At 37.7% G+C, this 23,148-nt stretch overlaps 1 protein-coding gene across 1 annotated transcript; it reads right to left on the reverse strand.

Moving 5' to 3' along the window:
- Positions 1–55: 55 nt before the first annotated feature.
- vwde (von Willebrand factor D and EGF domains) lies at positions 56–22,146 on the reverse strand. Its single transcript, XM_084418954.1, has 32 exons — positions 21,862–22,146; positions 21,131–21,321; positions 20,810–21,041; positions 20,570–20,635; positions 19,479–19,711; positions 19,312–19,401; positions 19,081–19,210; positions 18,446–18,669; positions 18,111–18,184; positions 17,182–17,458; positions 16,878–17,074; positions 14,582–15,459; positions 13,664–13,800; positions 13,430–13,576; positions 13,232–13,336; positions 11,470–11,584; positions 10,872–11,122; positions 9,923–10,142; positions 9,681–9,818; positions 8,479–8,571; positions 8,255–8,401; positions 7,770–8,123; positions 7,215–7,310; positions 7,020–7,115; positions 6,712–6,807; positions 6,539–6,634; positions 6,009–6,104; positions 5,806–5,901; positions 5,584–5,679; positions 1,348–1,443; positions 584–681; positions 56–463 (listed from the first exon to the last, which is right to left on the reverse strand). The coding sequence occupies exons 1-32, from the start codon at positions 21,938–21,940 to the stop codon at positions 455–457; spliced, it is 5,253 nt and encodes a 1,750-aa protein (XP_084275080.1). The 5' UTR covers positions 21,941–22,146; the 3' UTR covers positions 56–454.
- Positions 22,147–23,148: the final 1,002 nt, after the last annotated feature.

Here is a 23,148-nt window from a genome sequence, read left to right on the forward strand (position 1 = left end):
TGTGTGTGTGTGCAACTTGTTTTAAGGTTTTAAAGATCAGAAATATGATTCATTCCCGTTTTTGTTGTTGACGACTTGTTTTTATTGAGAAATGACACTAAGATGTATTTGCATGATTTCAAATGTACAGTTTTTTTCTTTAAAAGCAATTTACTTAAAAAAATAACAGGAAAATAGTTTATCAACACTATAAAATGTACACACATTGCAAAAATCAAATGAAAAATAGTCACTGTCAGAGCTGTGTAAGAGATGTAAAACAACACCCACACAAACATATAACACTCCTGAAATATTATAGTATCAGACAATAAAAGTCTAATAAATGTATTTTATTTATACAGTAAGTTTACCTCACTTTTAAGGCACTGATGCTTACAAACACCAACACACTCACACACACCATTTACTTTTTACAGAGCGATAGAAAGTTGTCTTCAATGTCACATCTTCATCACCTAGTCTGTGAATACAAAGTTTACAATCAGTTAATCTTTTGGCCATAAATGACGTCAAAAATGTTTCTACAAAGATCATTTTAAAGATGAAATCAATGATGGCAATGCGTTTGTGAAATGCTTACTTTAGTAGCACAGGAAGGTCCGGTGTAACCTTGTCGACAGTGGCAGAAATTTGGGAAAACGCATCTCCCCCCATTGAGGCACGTTTGTTTACAGATCGCTGTTAGGGAAGAAATTAAATAAACAAAATTCAAATACTATATATTACTATATATACATATACATGTATATACAGTATATGTGTGTGTGTGTGTGTGTGTGTGTGTGTGTGTGTGTGTGTGTGTGTGTGTGTGTGTGTGTGTGTGTGTGTGTGTTTTCATGCCTGAATGTTTAAGCCTGAACATTATTTTTCACATATTTTACAGGGTTGCAGCACCTCTCTTCACAGTCTGTCAGTAACAGTGTTTATAAAAGCCTTCTGAAAAGCTCAATGTGCTCTGATTGGCCGCTCTGATTGGACCAGTGAGTTGTGATTGGTCAACCGCTTCGAGCGTGTTTTGGAAATGTCACATCCCTAACCATAACTTCGAGTTTCAACACACCATTAACGCAACTCAACCAGGCTTCGCCCCTTTTATTTAGCGTATGCCTTGGGCGGGAATTATTTAAATGAGGAATATTGTGACGTAAACATTCCCCGAAGATTACAATCTAGGCGTTTCAGGGAGTTCAGAAACAGTGCGCACTGATATATAGAGTGGACTTTGTGCTTTGTAACTTTGCAGACCATTTTCATGCTCACACAGCAACATTACACACTAAAAAGTTAATGTAAAAAAGCATAATAGGAGCCCTTTAGGAGCATTTAGGATTCATCAGGACTTACGTGTTTGGCACTGCAGACCCTCCCATCCAGCTGGACAGTGGCAGGTGTTCGGCCCCACACACTCACCACCATTTTTACATTTCTGTAAACATGCCGCTACACATACAGACAAGATTATATGTTATGCTGCATGTATTTGATATTCCAAGACAATATATAAAGTTTGTTCAAAAGTTTGGGGTCAGTAAGGTTTTTTTTGAAAGAAATTGAAACTTTAATTCAGCAAGGATGCATTAAACTGATCAAAAGTGACAGTAAAGCCATTTATAATGTTACAAAAGATTTCTATTTCAAATAATCTGAAAAAGTTCCACAAACTATTAAGCAGTTTTGATAATACTGATAATAGTGCTGCACGATTAATCATATCGCAATCGCGATGTCAAGCCTACGCGATTATATGACGCAAAATGCTGCGATTTTATATTAAAGGTCCCGTTGTATGCCCCTTTTCACAAGATGTAAAATAAGTCACTGATGTCCCCAGAGTGTGTATGTGAAGTTTGAGCTCAAAATACCCAACAGATCATTTTTTACAGCATGTTTAAAGGGGCATTATGCAAGTCTGAGTGTTTTTTCTCTACGAGCTCCCCCTAGTGTCTGGTAGTATAATGCTTTCAAACACTCTGTCGTAAAAACGAACTGTTGTCCCTCCCCCCTCGCCACGAGCAACCCAGCTGATCAGCTGTCAACCTAGCTGAGCAGAGGAACCGGCTATTTCAAAACCAGTTATGTCTACCGAGGCAAGTAAAGCAATACTTTCTTTCCAACTGATGGCGATTTTTTTATTTATTGTGTTGTCATGCATACTAGTATTTTTACCGGGAACGAACGATATGAACGAGGCGAACTATTGCTTTCGTGTTTGTTTGTTTGTTTGTTTTTGGGAGAATGGGCATGAGCATAAAAATATATATATATATCGGAGGCTAATATTTGTCTAAAGTTATATTAGCAAGGTCTATAAGTTCATCTGGTAGAATGATGGTTTACCTTTGCTTGTCTAAGAAAACACCAGAACGTTTTTTCTAGCTCGATCATGATATGTGCAACATTTTGCGCGTCTGATATTGTCTACTATCAGACGCGTTGACTTAGTGACATAAAATAAAAGTGTAAGTTACACAAATAAAACCGACAGAGGAACGGCCACACAACTACAGAAATCAAACGTGTTTGCTAATGACAATGCCTAACATCAAAGTTATAGTATCTAGCGTAATGTTACTAGTAAGCCCCTAACAGACAGCGATCATAATAAAAACCTTTACAGACAATAGCAAACATCCTGAGGTCGCAATTACTTGAAATTTAAATATTAAACACAGTTTATTCCAAAGATACTTAACTTACAAGTGCAACAGCAGGATCAGCATCCGTTTTGCAGGCTTCTGTTTCTCTCAGTTCTCACCATTCTGAAAAAGCCGGTCCGATATATTTACTCGAGTCTGACTTATTGCTCGGTCAGTCTCCCGTTTCCTCTTTCGTTGGTCCTCCGACAAAGATTTCCTAGCTTTCTGCTTCTTTTTTACAGGCTCAGCCTCAGCCATAACTCAATCTATCGTTGCCCTTTGCTTATAGCTAGCCCGCCGGTGTTTGAATAGGGGCGTGTACGTGTGCAGTGCCGTCAAGCAATTCGTTACATCGCGAGACCTGATATCACGCGATACTTCCTGACACCGACCCGCGTCCCAAAGTTGCAAGTGAGTTTTTTCCGCTCTCGGGCACCAGGGGGGTGCGAAACCACCACCATTCAACCCGAAATGAGTAATATAACCATTCCACTGACTCCGAAGCTGTTCAGTTAAGGTTAAAAAGCTACCTAGTGTCCCTTTAAATTGACATTTTTTGGGGCTCAGAAAAACGAGCTGTTTCAGTGTGTGCCCTTTAAATGCAAATGAGCTGCTGCTGGACGACCCAGGGGGCGGAGCTTCATGAGCTCGCGCTCAGTCTGTCAGGACAAATTCATCTCATGGAATGATGATAATATTAGAAACTCTCAGTAACGGCGTTCATTTCGAGTCGGACAATAATGCCTACAGAGTCAGAGTGCTGTATAGAGATGAAACAGGTATGGTTTAGTAGTTTAATTACGGTTATTATAACGTATTGTCATCTGCTTGTATGTATCCATTATTTATTAACAGCCTACAAGTCTGCTGTTTCGCACCAGGTCCGAATGATGATCAAACATGTACTGATGAGTTTAATAAAGTTTATTGTACATCACACAAAAGATGAAGCGTCAGTTTTACTTCAGAGAATCACGGTAAGAGCTGAGTAAACACAGTACAGTAGCCTAAGTTATAAGAAGTGCGCAAGTAGCCAGTAGAGTTGAGGGAGCATTCCTGTGGGCGGAGGTTAGTCTAAACACGGTTCTGGTGATGTCACTAATGAAGGAAGTAGAGGGGTGTAAGTCCAATCGAGCCGTTTTATGTAGTCAACTTCTGTTAAATAAAATATCTCGCTTGGCATTGAACTTTGAGCTTTATAATTTTACAGATATTATTTATACTCTAACAACAACATTACACACTAACTAAAGTTTGAAACATGGGATCACGTAGAACGGGACCTTTAAAGGAGTCATAACCTGCAATTTTCACTTTTCCACGAGAATCAATGTATGTTATGATCGACTAACGATTATACACTGGCCGGGAAGCCGATATTTAAAAGTGAAGCGTTTGTTTACCTCAGGGTAAATAAACCAGCGCGCGTGCACGCACACACAAATACGAGATTTTGATTTCAGCTCCCTCTTGACGTCATGAGGTAGTAGGATATACCATATATGGACACCGCAGCAGGAAGCCCCCCCCCTTCCCCTCTCCCCCTCATATTCAGTTCAGTCGAGAAAGATGGAGAAACCGAGTGCACACCGGACTTGCTCTGTGGTTGATTGCCATAAAAAACATGTAAATGTGTTTTATCTCCCAAAATCGGACGAAACTATCAGGGACCAGTGGATGAAATTCATTTTTAATGACGCTGTCCCAACAACCCCTTCAACTGGCGTGCAGAGCCATATCCACGACAGCCAAAACATCGCATTGATCTCGCGAGACAATAATGCCTTCAGAAATAAGGGTAAAAGTAGGTCTGTGTTTATTTATTTTTTCCACTTTTCTTTTTTAGAAGGGCCTGAAAGACTATAATACAGCAGTAGGTATCCAATGTAATACTAGGTTATGACTCCTTTAAATAAACAAATTAGCGCTGTTAACGCAATTAAGGCAGCATCTGTTAATTTTTGGCATCCTTTGGCTATAGTGTTACATGATCCCGCTCTTATTCATGCAAATGCTTTTAAACCATTCATGAGCGATAAGGCAAAAATGAACGCGCTGCCTGTGAATGTCCTGACTGTGACACACAGAAAGACTCGCGCTAATATCGTGCGTGCGCACAAAACAGCATGCGAGAATACAGTTCTCTTTCGAGCTTGAACGAACAATAACACACACAATTATGCCAAAATGTCTTTTTGTCGAGTATCTTCATAACATAACAGTAGTCTTATGATGAACGTGAAGAGTTGTGACTCGTGAGAGAATGAGGCGCGTGTGAGATCCGCGTCTCTGACAGCAGCAGCTGGACTTAAAGGGACAGTACACAGTAGCCACTAATTATATCTGTTGCTAAAGTTAATCAAAGAACAAAGGGAACAGAGAAAAACGGTGTTTAGTGTTTTAAGCCCCCAACGGCGCCTTCCAGGCAGCGAGGGGATGGGTAGGTTTAAGGTTGAGGGTAGGGTTAGCTGCCTCTAAGGAGCCATTGAGCGAGAAAAACACTCACTGCTCTTGACTAAAGAACTTTTTTCTTTAGGCAGATTATCATCTGTGTGAGCATTTATTTTCCTTGAGAACCAAGCAAGTTGACTAATGAAACCATTTGTTTATTATATCGCAATCGCAATCACAATATTGACTTCAATTATCGCAATATGACATTTTCCCCAAATCGTGCAGCTCTAACTGATAATAATAAATGTAACATGAGCATCAAATCATCATATAGAATGATTTCTGAAGGATCACGTGACTGAAGACTGGAGTAATGATGCTGAAAATACAGCTTTGCCATCGATGAATACTTTTAATTTGAATATATATTAAAATAGAAAAGTTATTTTACATTGTACAGTAATATTTCACAACATTGCTGTTGTTTTTACTGTATTTTGATCAAATAAATGCAGCCTTGGTGACCTTAAGGATGTTGGAAATCTCTTACGGATGTTGCAAATCCCTCCTCTCCATCCAGATGGACAGGAACAGGTGTTTGGACCGACACACTTTCCATTGTTCATGCACATGGGGTCACACACACCTAAACACAGAGCATATAGTCCAAACATATAATATGCTAGAATGCATGCTGGATATAGACACAAATCACAACAACAGAAATGAAACAATCTAGATTCTGGAGAAAATGACACCATTGAACACTCACTTTTCTGGCATCTCTTCCCAGTGTATCCTTCAGGACAGGAGCACACGTTGTTTCTCATGCACTGGCCTCTGTTTTTACAAGGAGGATTGCACAGAGCTACAAAGAACGACACACAGCTTAATTAATTATCAATAACTCAGGCCATTTAATAATTGTGCAGAATTGTTTACATGAAATAAGCATTCGCTATGAAACGGTTGTACCTATCTGGCACTGTGAACCATAGAAGCCACTGGGACAAGCACAGATGTTCGGTTTAATACAAGTCCCTCCATTTAAACACACAGGTTTACAGTCGGCTGAGAATGAAAACAGTTAGGAAATTTATTATAATCACGTTTATTAAATAGATTTATGATCAATATTTAAAGTCACCATGAAATCAAAATGGACAATTCTTATTTTGTATGGAGTATTGCACTATTTATTATAAATTATATCTGTGCATATTTCTTTCCTTTAAATTCACGTGCCATCGTAATCTTTAATCAAAATAACTCCCTCTTGCAATGACATCTCTTCTCTGATGACGTATTTACTGGCGTGAGGGCGGGACAACCTGTCACTCACATTAGATCGACCAATAGCAAACCACAATGCTCCAATCAATTCCTGATAAACAAAATCAAGTCCTAACCTAAGAATTTTTCTTGTTCGAGAAGCTGTTTCACTTGGATATGTGTCACAGTAGGGAAGAAAAGACTATGCTGACTTTAAGGATGAAACAGCGCACCTGAATTACACGTTGGTCCGTACCAGCCAGGTTTACACTTACAGACATCAGGCGACACACACTCTCCACCATTTTCACAATGTCTGTTACACACCACTGAAAAAAACAAAGGCTCACAATCATTATGAACTAATTTCTTCATATTTAGAAATCATTCGGAAATGTCTGCTCACTAGTTTCACATCTTGGTCCCACGTAGCCATATGGACAAGTGCAGTAATTTCTGGACAAACATCGGCCACCATGTTGACAAGGCGGATCACAGCTGGCTGAGAGGCAAGATAAAAACATGTACATTATATTTTTACATAAAGTTACATAAAAATTACATTGCATAAATTTCACATAATATGTAAATATATAAAAAAATTACATAATGTATGAAACCCTCATATTATCTGGAGTCATATGGCAAAAAAGTGACTTTTAGAATGAAATTGTAAAAGTAAGAATAGAGTAAGACACTAAAGATGGAGTTTACCTTCTTCACAGGTGGGGCCGTTGTACCCTGCAGGACATTCACATACATTGGGCTTCACACACTTCCCTTTGTTCTTGCAGTCTGGTCGGCAAACAGCTGACAGGACAAGATATATCATATCAAGTGTGAGTTTGAAATTAATCTTTTTTTTTAAATGTCTTTCAAGCTAAAAGAATATCATAGGCTGTGACTGACCAATGTGGCAGTTGTATCCAGTGTAACCCTCTTTACAGGTACAAGTGTTAGGCTGTGAGCACTCCATATTCTGACCACAGGGGTGACGACACAGAGCTGTATACACACACACACACACACACACACACACACACACACACACACACACACACACACACACACACAGGCAATGCTTAAATCATGTTAAAACAATCAGTTCGATAATCATTATAACAATAATATTTGAATGTAAACCTCATAAATAAATGTCTCGGCTAGACAGACAAACAGACAAGAAATATTAGATAGATAGATAGATAGATAGATAGATAGATAGATAGATAGATAGATAGATAGATAGATAGATAGATAGATAGATAGATAGATAGATTGACTTAGTTGTAAGCATGCACCTTCTGTTGTACTGGATTTAATTGACCCTTTTTTTATTATTATTGTCATTATTTTGGTGTGAAATATGACCCAGAAATGTTGTGCTTTTTTCACAAGCGTCAACTACTATAATGAGCAACGTTTTATTTAGCTATGCTTCATTTATCAGGATAAACTGCTCACGTTTGCAGGTAATTCCGTTTCCTCTATAGCCGTGTGGACAGCTTCCACATCTGAAGGAGCCAGAGGATGAGGCTTCACACGGTACTCCAGAAAAACAGGGGGAGTCCGCACATGTTCGGTTGTCCTCAGCGCGTTCAGGGTTAAATTCTTCTTCATTCAGCTGCTCTCTGGTTGAGCTGCCTTTTGCTTTCGTGTTGGTCCAGTCTAGGGTGCGTGAGGTGGTCTTCCTATCAACAGATGAGGTCCACTTGTTGCTAGGAGGAGATCTTTCAGCTCCAATAGAAGGTTCAGCTGACTTCCTAGTGGAAGAAGTGACATCAGAGAGTTTGTCACCCTCCCTCAATAGTATCTGTCCTGCAAAATAGTAAGGGTTAGAAGGTCGAGCCCGAAGAAGAATCTACAAAAACACAAAAGCTATTTATTATGGCTTCTCTGTAATAATGTTTCTTGTAATGATAATGTTCATATAAGGAAAAGCAACTGACTGTTTGCTGTCCTTGACGTGCATGTTTGTCCATTGCCGTTGAGCCCAGAGGGACACGGGCCACATATGTAACCAGCAGACGTGTATGTGCTCTCAAAGCACTGGACTCCAGGATAACAGGGCCGACTGGCACACGGGCTCTGCCCTTCTGAGGGTACGTACATATTTACAGTCAACTGATACATATTAGAGGTGAAAAAAAGTTTAGTTATTTATTATTCCTACCTGGAACAAGCTTGGGTTTGAAGGAGCTGAGGTTAATCACACTTTTTGAGGTCATTTTATGACTTCCTTCATCAATTTTATCCACTGTCTTTTCTAAAAAAAAAAAAACAATAAAAAAAAACAAGTAAACAAAACAAAAACATTGAAATTATGAGATAAAGGTTTTTGTCAAAATTGATTTTTTCTTCCTCAATTACAACTGTATTTGTCATTATTTTGACTTATATCATAATTATATTTTTATCATAAGTTTGACTTTTTTTAATCATAATTATCACTTTCTATCTCATACTCATATAATTTATCCTTTTTTATAATTTCAACTTTTGTGTCATAATTATGCTTTTTTTATATAATTTTTTTAACTTTTTATGTGATAATTATGACTATCTCATAATTTCTCATAATTATGACTGTCATTATTTTGACTTTTATGTCATAATTACAACATCTCAATTTCAAATTTTTGTCAATTGACTTGTAATTGTCATTATATCAAATCTTTGTCAACTTTTTTTATCCAAATTTCAACTTTTTATGTAAGAATTGTTCTGTCATAATTTCGACTTTTGTCATAAATATATATTTTCAACTCACAATTTCTACTTTTTGTCATTACAGTTTTTTTGTCAATCTCAACTTATCTCATAATTATGACTTAGTATCTAATAATGTTTTATTTCATAATTACTTTCTCTGTCATAATTTACCAAAGCATGACTTTTCTTTCTTATGCGGCAGAAATGGGCTTTTTGAATCAGTAAACTCATGGGTACAAACTCATCAAACTCAATTATTGAACTCACTCGGTAATGTTTAAAATCTAATTTACATGGTTAAAATGACTAGACAGCCTCAAGATTAACATGCAAAGAATAACATTTCAATGTGAACACTGTTATATTGTACACAAGAAATGTTTAAACAGGCATAAACAACTAGTCTTGGTGCAATATCAGGAAAACATTACTTTCAGAAGTTACAAAATGGATGGTGTTTGACAAAGGATTAAATTCAAGTAAAGTCAAAATTGACACAATTTACTTATATTGACCCTATTTACTTAAACACATTCATGGTTTGAATTCACATGTTACTATTCATGCTATCCCAAAGAAAAAAAAAAAATCCTCATAATGTAAAAATTCTCTGCCTGACTATTTGATCATAAACCTAAAAGTAAGTATGAGATATGGGCGTACGGATGCAGGTCGTCCCATCTCCAGTGAGGTATTCAGGACAGGGTCCACACACAAACGAGCCCATCATATTTCTGCAGGAAACGCCTGGGTAACATGGAGCTGATAAACATTCATCAATGTCCTCATCGCAGATTACACCTGTAGAAGACAGCAGGAGAAGGCTCAACAAATAACAACTACACCAATATTATAACAGATCCACTTCTACATGAATAGATTGTTTCTACAATAAGTGAACTGACCTGTGAAGCCCACTGGACAGTGGCAGGCAAAGGAGTTCAGTCCATCCACACATGTGCCCGAGAGGCATGGGTTTGACCTGCAGTCATCGACATCGACTTCACACCTGTACCCCTCCAGACCAGCAGGACAAACACACAGGTATTCACCAGATCCCGGGGGGAAGTTAATGTTGGTCACACAGGAAGCTCCATTCTGGCATTCACATGGGTGAACTGACACCTGGGAAATATAAAATTAAACCATATATTAAGTTTATGTAACACACACTATCGTTCTAAAGTTTGGGGTGGGCAAAAAGTCTCTTATACTCATTAAGGCTGCATTTACCACATATCTATTACATTTACAGTAAAAACAGCAATGTTGTGAAATATTACTACAATTTTAAATAACTGCTTTCTATTTGAATATTTTTCATAATGTAATTTATTCCTGTGATCAAAGCTGAAGTATCAGCATCATTACTCCAGTCTTCAGTGTCACATGATCCTTCAGATATCATTCTAATATGATGATTTGCTTCTCAAGAAACATTTCTTATTATTATCTATGTTGAAATCAGTTGTGCTGCTTAATAAAAAAAAATTGTCAGGATTCTTAAAAGTTCAAAAGAACAGCATTTATTTGAAATAGAAAACCTTTGTGACATGAATGTCTTTACTGTCAGTTTTGATCAATATATACTTGCTGAATGAAAGTATTAATTTCATATATTGTCATGTATATAATTATTATTATTTAATTATTTATTGGCAATATATTATGAAACTATTACACTGATCTAATGATCCAGAAATGTTTTTGGTAGCCATTTGGCACCCCCCTGTGGACAACAATGGAGACACACAGTTGTACTTCAGCAGTCTACAACATTCACAGAAAAATCTGTAAGACTTTTTGCGAATTTTTGTAGACGCAACATTTTACCAGATGCTTTCTAGAGCTCACCTTCACTGCTGCACGTGTCTCAGCATTGCAGTCATCAGTTACAGCCAGTTCAAAGGTCACTGGTGTGGTGGACAGAGCTTTCCAGATGAGCAGGCCAGCTGGAGAGAGAACAGCGTCTCTGGGCCCTGACCTGAGCGTGAGGAGAACTGCAGAGCCCTCTGGATCAGTGGCTGAGAACTGATAGACCAAATTCTCTCCGTAGAATGTCTTCAGACTGAGCTGACCCGCGTGAAACACCGGTGGCTCATTTTCTATGAACACACACAGAACATCAGAACGAGGACAATGACACAAGAACATCAGTCAACATTATGTACATTGGAAAATACATAAATAATAACATGACAAAACTGTATTTTCATCATTTATTGTGAGCTTATATGCATAGTGTGATATATAACTGTTGCAGGAGAGTGAAAAAAAAAAACATTTTCAACTATAAAACAGCTTTTTTTTTTAAAGAAAAGAAAAGAAAATCAAACAGTACTAAGCAAACATGCATCTTTATGGAAAAATATGACTGAACAATTTCAATAGCAGAACTAGTAAGGACTCCAGCTTTAGGAAATATAGGAAATAAAGACCGAAACGAACATACTCTCAGCAATAGACCAGCCGTATTTGGAAAGATCCGGTCTGCATGTCAGACACGGGCTGCTCAGGCTGTGATCGCCCTCCTCATAACACAGTCCATCAATGTTACATGTCCTGTCCTGAGGGGATATTCAGGGAAAACTTTTACAACTTTACATTACACAAACAAAGCAATCTGTAATTATATCATTGGGTTTAAACGTTACACATGCACAGCAAAAAATGCTTTTCTTACTTAGTATTTTTGTCTTGTTTCCAGTCCAAATATCTAAAAAGTCTTAAATCAAGATGCATTTACAAGATGATTAAAATGACATAAGATATTATGTCCTGTTTTCCGGGGGAATTAATCAAAATTAAGTGAGTTGATCCTTAAAAAAACGAAATGATCTGCCAATGGGGTAAGAAAAATAATCTTAATTCAAACAGAAACAAGATTATTTTTCTTACTCCATTGGCAGATAACTTAGATTGTTTTAAGCCAAAAATCACTTAATTTTTTTATTATTTCCCAGAAAACAAGACTTAAGATCTTACACTGAACAAAATTATAAACGCAACACTTTTGTTTTTGCCCCCATTTTTCATGAGCTGAACTCAAAGATCTAAGACTTCTTCTGTGTACACAAAAGGCCTATTTCTCTCAAATATTGTTCACTGCGGTTGTGAGGCCGGTTGGATGTACTTTCAAATTCTCTGAAACGCCTTTGGAGACGGTTTATGGTAGAGAAATGAACATTCAATTCCTAGGCAACAGCTCTGGTGGACATTCCTGCAGTCAGCATGCCAATCGCACGTTCCCTCAAAACTTGCGACATCTGTGGCATTGTGCTGTGTGATAAAACTGCACATTTTAGAGTGGCCTTTTATTGTGGCCAGCCTAAGGCACACCTGTGCAATAATCATGCTGTCTAATCAGCATCCTGATATGCCACACCTGTGGGGTGGATGGATTATCTCGGCAAAGGAGAAGTGCTCACTAACACAGATTTAGACAGATTTGTGAACAATATTTGAGAGAAGTAGGCCTTTTCTGTACATAGAAAAAGTCTTAGATCTTTGAGTTCAGCTCATGAAAAATGGGGTCAAAAAATGTTCGATATTTGGACTGGAAACAAGACAAAAATTCTAAGTAAGAAAAGCATTTTTTTGCAGTGTGCTTATCAGAAACATTTCTTGCTGGGTTTATCCGTAGAGTGTGAGAGAGCCCCAGTTTTAGAGAACTGAACAGTGCTAGCTTTGTTCGACTGATTCTGACCTGAAATTATTTACTGTACATAATTACAAGGCTGAATGTGAAATTGTTTCCTGGATTTAAAGTACACGTAATGATAAATGATGAACAGTGTATGTAAACATTTCAAGATACAGTCCACTGAATCTGGGTCAAGTGATCAGAAAAAAAAGTTTAAAGAAACACCATTTAAACAAATTACAAACAGATCATGGTGGAGCACGCTTTTCTTTTCTTCTTGTGAAATGGTTTACAGTGATGTACAGTACCATTAAATACTTAAGGTTGGAAAGATATTTTAATGTTTTTGAAAGAAGTCTCATGCTCACCCAGGGTACATTTATTTGATTAAGAAAAGTAAATAAATAAAAAAACAGTAATAATTATGAAATATTATTGAAGTTTAAAATAACTGTTTTCAGTTTTTATATATGTTAAAATGTAATATATTCCTGTGATGGCAAAGCTGAATTTTCATAATTTCAATTGCAGCTTTATTTGAGAATTTTATATGAGAATGGATAGCACAGACCTTTAGGGCGCAGATAACCGAGGTGCTGACTGTACAAATCTGACATGTGCCGTCAAAAAGAGTCAGTATCTTTGCATTGCTGAAGCTGTGTCCATCATTAGACACCTAGAAGACAGATAAACAAAGAAATAAATTGTCAATACGTTTAAATACACATTAGTTTATAGCTCAATACACAGCAATGAGTGACAAACTGACTTTGATTTGCCAGCGCAACACTGGCTGGTGTGCAGTGGTGGAGGACTGTGGGTCGTCCACAGGGAGCTGGCACTCTAATGAGGACGAACTCTGGAAGGAGGCGGGCACCAACTGAGCATCATCCAAAGACCATTCACCATTTACTATCTATGTAGACAGAACAGTATGTATTCAGGTTAATAATCATTTACCTTCATGCTCAATTGAATGCTTGACTGGCAAATTTGTTGTCACCTTTTCCTTCACAACTTCACACTTGAGCTTGTAGGACTTTTTAAAGCCTTGACCAAGAACCCTAACAGAGGAACAGACCCCATAATGGACATCACACAGTCCTCCGTTCTCCAGTTCTGTGATCTCTGGAGTCTCATCTGCATCAGGAAAACAGATTAACTGGCTAAAAACAAATGAAATGCACATCAAAGTCTTCTAGATCAACCTACATTTTCATTTACTCATATACAAATACTTAGCAATGATTTTATAAAATAAATATTTGTAAAATCCCATTCTAGGCCACGTAGAGATAATCATTTAGAATTTTTTTGTTTATTTTCTCCACTTGAGACCACTTTTACTCTTTAGTATGAGTGATTGATGCATAACATATCCATGAATTTAAAACAAAATGATGATATCAGGCAATAATAATCTTATATGAATGTATAAAGAGAAGTGTATATTTTAGGGGTAATTTTGCCAACCTTTTTGACTTCCCTAGTATATTCCCTAAATATCATGTGATATTTAAATACAAAATAATCGTTAAATGAAATAAACCTGAGATAAAATAAAATGTAAATATTAGATGTAAAACACACACAAAAAACTAACAGAAAACCCTGAAATAACGAAATATAATAAAAATGACAAAAGCACATGACAAGATTACTAAAACTTAAACTAAAATGGGAATTAAAAATGAAAATATAAAAATAAAAGCTAATTCAAAATACTAATAAATACTATAATAGTATATAAATAATACTAAAACAAAAAGTACAAATGTTCCATGCAGCCTCTTAAACCCTGCATTCATAATACTTATTGAAACAAAAAGCTGTGTAAACTAATTTTCGATAGAGTATAGCATGTCCCAATGCAGAACATGTGAACTTATATTTCAATTATGTAAAGTACAGACACACCCACCTGACACCTGGCTGCAATCATAAGAGCCAAATCCAGGGAAGCACGAGCAGCCCCACTCTGTGCACTGTCCATTCCCGCTACACAGGCTCGGGCACCTGAGGGAAGCCATAACATCCTGGTTCTCCCTCCTCCTGCCAACGTCCTCTACCACCATCCTCTCACACTCATTCTCCAGAAGTGGCACGGTGGCTCCTTTCCAGGCCTGATCGTCCTTTAGTTGTTGGTCTATCACACACATTTCCAATGCCTGCTCCAGCATCTCGCCCAGGAGACGCCCACAACCCAACCACACCGTGGAGTTCCTCAGGGTTCCCTCGCAGAGCCGCCGGACCTCGGATTCCGTCAGGCCTGACTCAGTAGGCCAGGATGGTACCAGCGGTTCAGGGGAATTCGATGAAGAATGGTCCTCTGGGAAATTATATGTTGACTCCTCCAGTTGTAATCTGGAGTTGTAATATCCACCTTGACGTCTGCTTCGGCTTGTGACACGTCTCTGAGTTTGGGATCTCTGTGGGTTTAGGACACGTCTTTGACTCTGGGATCTTTGGGGATTCATAACGCGTCTCTGAATTTGGGATCTCTGAGCATTTGTTCTGCTTCCCTGAGCTGGACGGTGTTGTGCGGGCCTGCCGGGAGGGGTGGACGTGTCTCTATGAAGTGGGAAAGACCTGATGTACTCAACTGTTACATCCAAAGTAGGGATGATTGAGGGAGATTGGACGCGGGTAGTGGAAGAACACCTGGAGGAAATGGTAGACTGGGGCGATGCTCCGCTGGTTGACTGGTGTTTCTCTTGTTGACAATGGCAGTACTCACGGAGACTGGAGTTACTTTCATAGATGGGGATCTTGTCAAAAAAGCTGTTTTTGGGTGCCAACCTGGTTTTAAGGGAGCATAATAATCCATATTAAGGAGGGATGCGCAACAAATCAGCACCATATCAGTTATTTTTAGCGCAATTTTCCACCGGACAAAATTGCGATTGTTAACTCGTGATTTCTGTTCGTTCTGTCTGTGCGCACCAATCTTGCACTTCTATCTACTCCTCAACCAGACCACCTAGAGACTTAGGGTTTTCGGCATTATGTTAAGGAAGGTCTAATCTCGGGAACGCACAAAAAAAAATCCAGGAAAAGATTTTGGATTTCCTGGAAATTCCAGAAAAAATTCTGTTTTTTGCAAATTTCTCGGCAACCATAATAGCTATCGAGTTGAAACAAATTGCAATCGATAGCTTCTAAAATTTACAATAATATTAGAAAAAAAGATTTGATCAAAAATCTTTCCTTTATGCTTCAAAAATTGAATTTTGAGTGTTGTGATCCCATGACGTGAGAAAATTGCGCTAAAACACTCACTGAGTTTTTATTACTTGTTTTATTTATCGATAGATACTGGATATACACTACTGTTCAAAGGTATGGGGTCAGTCACCATAAACTTTGATTTAGCAAGGACGCATTAAATTGATCAAAAGTGACAGTGAAGACCTTTGTATTTTTTCAAAAGATTTTGATTTTAAATAAATGTTCTTTCTATTCATTAAATAATTCTGAGAAAAATTAACATGGTTTCTACAAAAAAATACAAAATATTACGAAATCCAAAAAAAATATTACCTGTTTTCAACATTGATTATTGATAATAAATGTTTCTTGAGCACCAAATCATCATATTAGAATGGTGTCTAAAGGATCATGTGACACAAAACTGAAGGAATGGCCTTCACCATCACAGGAATACATTACATTTTACAATATATTAACAAAGAAAACAGTTATTTGGAATTGTAATAATATTTCAAAATAAATGCAGCCTGGGTGAGCATGAAAGAATTCTTTCAAAAACATTCAAAAATATTTGTATCATTAGTGTATATTTTGACCGATATTGTATATTTAATTGTCTACACTAATTTCCTCAATTTTTACATTTACATGATCTTTCTGATATTCAACTCTCTTAGTGTTCATCTTTTCTTTTCTTTTAACTAACAATTTAATAAAAAATAATATTGTGAGGCCTAAATTCACTTGTAGCATTTAAAAATATTGTTTTTATTTTTAACTGCACAAAATAACAGACTTTTCAGCTTATCAGCTATTTATTGAATGTCAGCCATAACATCACAATTATTGTTATCACCCATAATTTTGATATTGGTGCATCCATAAAAATAACCTAAGGCACGCATCAATAAAACTACTGCTCAAGCTTACAGTTATGTATTTGAATAAACCCCAAACCCATTCATTACACTTTGAATGTTCATCTAATTCAACAGGGTGAGTCTCACCTCCACGCGTTGATAAAAGAGCTGCTGTCCTCCACAGTCTCTCCACCCTCTTTGTGGTAGTCATTCATTGGCTGTCCATCAAAGGTTCCACACAGGCCTTCAGTATGGCCTTGATCTGAGCCCGGGGCCCTTACAGTCAGACTCATTCCCCAGTCAGCCACGTCCGCACGCACAAATGCCCCAGACAAAAACATAATCTGGATTAAAAAAAAAGCTTATCATTTTATATGGACTAAACTGTAGGTATAATAATTTAAAAGAAATAATCAAAGATGCATACTAATATACACCCAATATCACTCACAGTGACTTTGCGGCCCTGGTAGGACTCAGTAACACGAACGCCACTCTTTACCAGATCTCCGTTCTTCACAGAGAGACGTGGCTTTGTCTCTCCCGCCAGCCCGTTACACATGTCATAAGTGACCACATTACTACCATCCCTGGCTGCAAAGCCACAGACACACGAGGTGGGATGGGCGGTCGTGCCGGCACATTCCCACTGTCGCACATGTACCTCAAACAGCCGAGCGGTGCTCCTGTACAGTACAAAGGTGCCTATCTGGTAGTTATCATACCTCCTGTGAACAAACAAGCAATGTTAAATTCAATTCTCACTGCATTTGCATTTATAAATTAATTCGGTGATTCTACATCAAAAGTGTTTTTAAAAGAGGATCTATTGTGCCCTTTTACAAAGTCTTGATTTAGTTTTCTACTAGAATACCTTTTCATGCTTGAAAGTTTAAAAAACACATTATTTTTCACATATTTTACAGGGTTGCAGCACCTCTCTTCACAGTCTGTCAGTAACACTGTTTATAAAAGCCCATCCTTCTGAAAAGCTCAATGTGCTCTGATTGGCCGCTCTGATTGGACCAGCGAGTTGTGATTGGTCAACCGCTTCGAGCGTGTTTTGGAAATGTCACATCCCTTAGCATAACTTCGAGTTTCAACACACTACGAACACAATTCAACCAGGCTTCGCCCCTTTTATTTTGTGTATGCCTTGGGCGGGAATTATTTAAATGAGGAATATTGTGAGATAAACGTTTCCGGAAGAAAACTCAAGATTACAATCGAGGCGTTTCAGGGAGTTCAGAAACAGTGCGCACTGATATATAGAGAACAACTCCCTTTGTAGTGGACTTAGTGCTTTGTACCTTTGCAGATCTTTTTCATGCTCAAACCACAACATTACACACTAAAGACAGTTGAGTGTAGAGTTTTTACCTGCCATCAAATGTGATGACGTGAGGGTCCGTAAAAGTGTAACAGTGAGCAGATGGAACGTCCTTCACAAGAATCTGAGAGGAACATACATATATACATATGAATACATATATTACATAGTATTATTTATTCATAAATATGTTTTACCTAGTTTTCTAAAGATGCATTTACACATTTTCTTGGCAGATGGTTTTTGGCATAAACAACAAGGCATTTGATTATATGCATACTCAATATGGATATGCTTACATAGTGTCAGGACAATTACATGTATATATATTCCTAAACTATTTATAATACATAATATATTGCATATATAATCAAATAAGGCCCACCTGCACACTTTGGGGAGCGTACCCATTCCACAGGAAGTTGGTGCTGCTGATTATGGGTTTTATGTGTATTTCTGTGCTTCTGTCTCCATCCTTCCATATATCAGTCACTGCGCTGTAGTGCACAGATGCTTGACTACAGAATCCATTATGACAAGGGGTTTGAAACAGCTCGACCTCACAGGAGGACAGGACTAAATCAACACCCAGGTCCTTCTCACCTGCCACTGGAGACAAATCTTTTTAGTACAACTTTCAGTTATAGGTGACATGGTGCAGCTGTTTCTTACAGTTAAGAGAGACATATTTTCTGGTGTAAAAACATTATTTGTAGATTTTCAGAGTGTGAGGGAAAATTCTGACACATCAATATTTAGGGTAAAATATTACAAGTTTGAGTTAAAGGATGAATCACATAAAAGTCTCCCCCAAAAACGTATATTCACATATTAGAGCAAACAAAATAATAATTTATTCTAATTAATATATATTTAAAGCAGTAAACAAATACTATTGTAGTATATAAATAATATCTATTAGCATTTACAGTAATGAGAATAAGGATTCTGGGTGACACAATGCAAAAAATATTTAATACAACATATGACATAACTTAAGACTGCAATTTTTGACTCCACCTTGGCTACTAGTTGTAAGATGCAAAGGCAAAGTGCATCTCTCTGAGGAACATGGTAAAGGTACAGTGCTCTCCACTGTTAGTTTATACTCTCTCCCATCTTCGGAAATAGACACAGCTTGTGGTTTCATCTGGAACATATGCATAAAAATATAATAAGTCTTGCAGAAACAACTCTTTACTAATAACTGCCCAACAAACTGTAAGTCACTGGACGAGAATTGAGACTTACTTGGATCCCTGCATAAAACTCTTCACTCTCCACAGGAAGGCTTTGTATATTGGGAGACTCCAGAAAAAAACTAGTGCAACTGCAATGGATCTGAGACGTAGATATATAGGTTAAGATTCATAAATATGAATTTGAATTCATGTGAATATTGAATATAAAGTGGCTACCCTGTCTCCCAGTCGCAGGTTGATCCCATCCAGCTCGATGAGAGCAAAAGTCTCTATTGTAGTGTCTTTCCTGAGCTCTTCTCTGTTGCCCTCGGGCAATAGTCGCCACCATGTCACTACATATCCCAGAGAGCTGTTCCCACTACTGTCATCAAACGTACACTTCAGGTACACACCGCTGTCGTAGAGCTCAGCAACTATCAGTGGTACTGCAGAAGAGGGAGGCTGGAGTTCTGAGGGATAAATGACAAATAATATATGCTTCAAACCATATACTTAGAATATATAAATATATATTTGTTTTTATAAATATTTGAAGAACATTAAAGTCATTAAAGCTAGAGGGTAACAGATAATTTGTAATATCTAATGATTGGCTGACCCTGCTGTATGCCCATAGCTGTTTATAAAACCAAAATGTTTTCTAGAATATGAAACAGAGGAGTTTAGCCATCACCACAGTGAATTTGGAGAATATTAAAGCCATTTTGTGTGAAACAGAAAATGTCTGCCCAGCCGGATTTGGTGACTGCTGTGTGTCTGTAGTTGATCAAATCATATCAAAATGCAAAATGCCATTTTCTCTGAAATAAAGAATGTTTGGCTCTGCTTCAGCTTTAAAACATTAAGTCCAAAGGAATGACTGAGCCAAGACCCAGATTTCCAGCCAAACTCTTAATCATCACGTCTATTTCACTTCCAAGACATGCTTTATGATGCCGGATGAAGGACACTTCTAAAGTAAGTGTGTTGAAGGATTCCACTAGAAATAAAAGTAAGAGCGAGCCTTTGTTGGGATGCCTAAGACCAAGAGAAGGATCACTTGTGATCAGCTGCCAAGGCGACGCTCCATGCCACAGTCGAAACACAAAAACAACACAAATACATGAACTTCTGCTAGATTCATCTGGGGAACCTTTCAGATAACATGCAGCAGTTCATTTTACTGTATTACACAAGCTCTGGAAAAACATTTGGTGAAAAAAAAAAGAGTGATTAAAAAATGAATGGGTTTAATTTATTTTGTTTAGATTATTTCGTTTTGAAGATGCAGTTTTATAATACTGGTGGACAAGTATGGACTTACTCACCACTGCAGGTTCCATCACTATTCCTTTGTGTCCCGTCACAGCTGGTTTGATTGGATTCTGACATCTCTGCGAATATAATAAAATGTAGTGATGAGGACTGAAAAGGACTGTCTTATTCTTATTTGACAATATGTCTATGTCTTATTTTTCACAGCCTTTGGGATGCATGATGCAGAACCAATGGATAGTCATACTAACATTTCAAATAGGCCTACTACTCAGTGAGGTTCGTTGACTTGCCTTCAGCGCAATATCCCATGCATCCTTGCGTTGGTTGGAGCAAGTACACATAAAAGTCCCCGCAATTGCGTACGGTGACAGGCAGGCGAAAAAGACAGCAGTCTTTACTGTCGCTTCCGAGGAACTGCCAGGTAGCGCAGGCCGTCATCTGCTTCACCTCTAGAGGCCGTGGGAGAGTCTCTCCATCCGCCAGGGAGAGCCACACTGGGGCTTGTGTTCCACACTGATTCACCTGTAGGGATTACCGTCATATAGAAACATAACATAAAGGAGCCATTGTTCAGCAGGCTGGACCGATTACAGAGATGCACTGTACTGTACCTCCACACATTTGGTGGGCATACGGGCCGGCTTATCGAAGATCTGGAACTGATACCATCCGGGAGAGAGTGAATGATCACAAATGAGCTCCTGCAGGGCAGACTGGAGCAGCTGCTGTGAGCTGAACCTGGTGCTTCGGTATGGGCTCTGAAGAACGGTGTAACCCCCACGACTGCATTCAGGGGGCTCCACTGTAATAATACACACAAACACACACTAAGTTTTGCTCAAAAACATACAACATAGACAAGTTATTAATTAAAAAAATAAAAATACTATTTAATTGATAGTAATATCATTGATAGTAGGCTAGTGGTAGAAACTGCAGTGCAAGTCACGTCAGGTCATGTGATGTCAACAAGGCGCCCTTGGGAATTTGACCCGCTTCATATCATAATATAAACAACAGCTTTTTCTATTGTCTTCATCTCGTGGGAATTTACATATTTTTATTGCCGTTTCTCAAAATTGCTGTTAACTTCATTAAGAGTAAAACTTTAATTCATTTTTTTTTTTTTTACCTCGTATGAAAAATACATCATACGAGGTAATTAATAAATGTATATTCATTTTATACAACTATTAATAATGAATTTAATAATATTAAATAATGATAAACTGCAAAAACAAATCAATAAAGCAACCAAAATTGTTGTCCAAACGTGCTCTTACGTAACCAAGAATCAAATGTAGCATTTAGTCCAAGGTAGAATGTTAATCGATTCACTTACCTTTTTGACAACTGACAGTGTTGTTTAAAATAATAAATATAATAGCTAAGCAATACTCCACACAGACGTTTAAATGCATTTCCGTCTCTAATGCTCTTTAGAAAACATTTAAGAGCGTCTCCAAACCAATAACACAATCCAGGATAATATCCCGACCGATAAGTCCCGAAATGAAAGCTGGCAAAGAAATATCTGCTGTGTCTTTGAGGAGAACAGCGAGTGTTTCATGGGCTGCTGTCCAGACCACACACACCTCCTCCCGCTGGAGCATCTCGAGCTGACTGTCCCATTCTCCAGTGCAGCTCGTTTAATATTACACACACATCCTCTACATATTTTAACCCCATCTTTTCAGTTAAATCTACTAATACAAAGGACATGTTCACGATTGTGCATTGAAATGACCACGATTAATGTCTTTATTCACATTTGTAAACAACGTCCCACAGTGGTGGCGTCATTTCCACCACAATGAGTCAACGACCAACGATTCCCACCCAAAAGTTAGTGTTCTTATTTACCAAGGAAGTGTACTTGTCAGTAAGGAGGAGTATGCTTGAAATGAAATTAGATATGTGAGGAAAATAAAGAAAAATCAATGAAAGTATTAGTAGCCTACTTGATATTTATTCACCACGCATATTTAAATAGTAGGCTACTTTCTTCATTTTCAATCAAGCAGTCATTTTATAAAAATCGCAACATATAAATTAAAATGAGACTTATGAAATTAGTAGCATGATAAATGAGTTTGAGCCATTTATTTAAAAAAAATCAAATAGATAGCACAAGTACATCTCAGAGACATCTATGCATTTACATCTGCGTAATGTGTAAATTTGCTCATCTGCAGTACGTCTCCAGGACGTTTCCTGTTAGATGTCATATAGACATTTAGAAGATGTTTAAGATTTAGAATGTATGTAAAACTGCTTTTTCTAAGACGTTTATCAGATGTTTTTACACAGCATGCTTTCCAGATTAACATATCTTTAGCAGACATCTTACAGACGTACCTGCGCTATTTGGGATAATTTTCACCACAAAATGCTAAACATAATGCTAGACATAGTGCAAATGTGTGTGACTTTTGTTTGTTGTTAGAAAACTAGTTAGTGTTAAAATGATTCTTCTCTGTCCACTGCTGGGCTGCTTATATCAACATGACGATAATCAGCCAAAGTTCTGCTCTGAGAAAGTTAAACAGTCTGTTGTGGGATGCCTGCGAGACTTTGTGAAGGAATCGCATAACCAGAGGCCATCTGTTAAACTGTTTTTATCAAGGGC

This window comes from Rutilus rutilus (assembly GCF_951802725.1).
Source record: "Rutilus rutilus genome assembly, chromosome: 9".
In the NCBI taxonomy this organism is placed as follows: Eukaryota; Metazoa; Chordata; class Actinopteri; order Cypriniformes; family Leuciscidae; genus Rutilus; species Rutilus rutilus.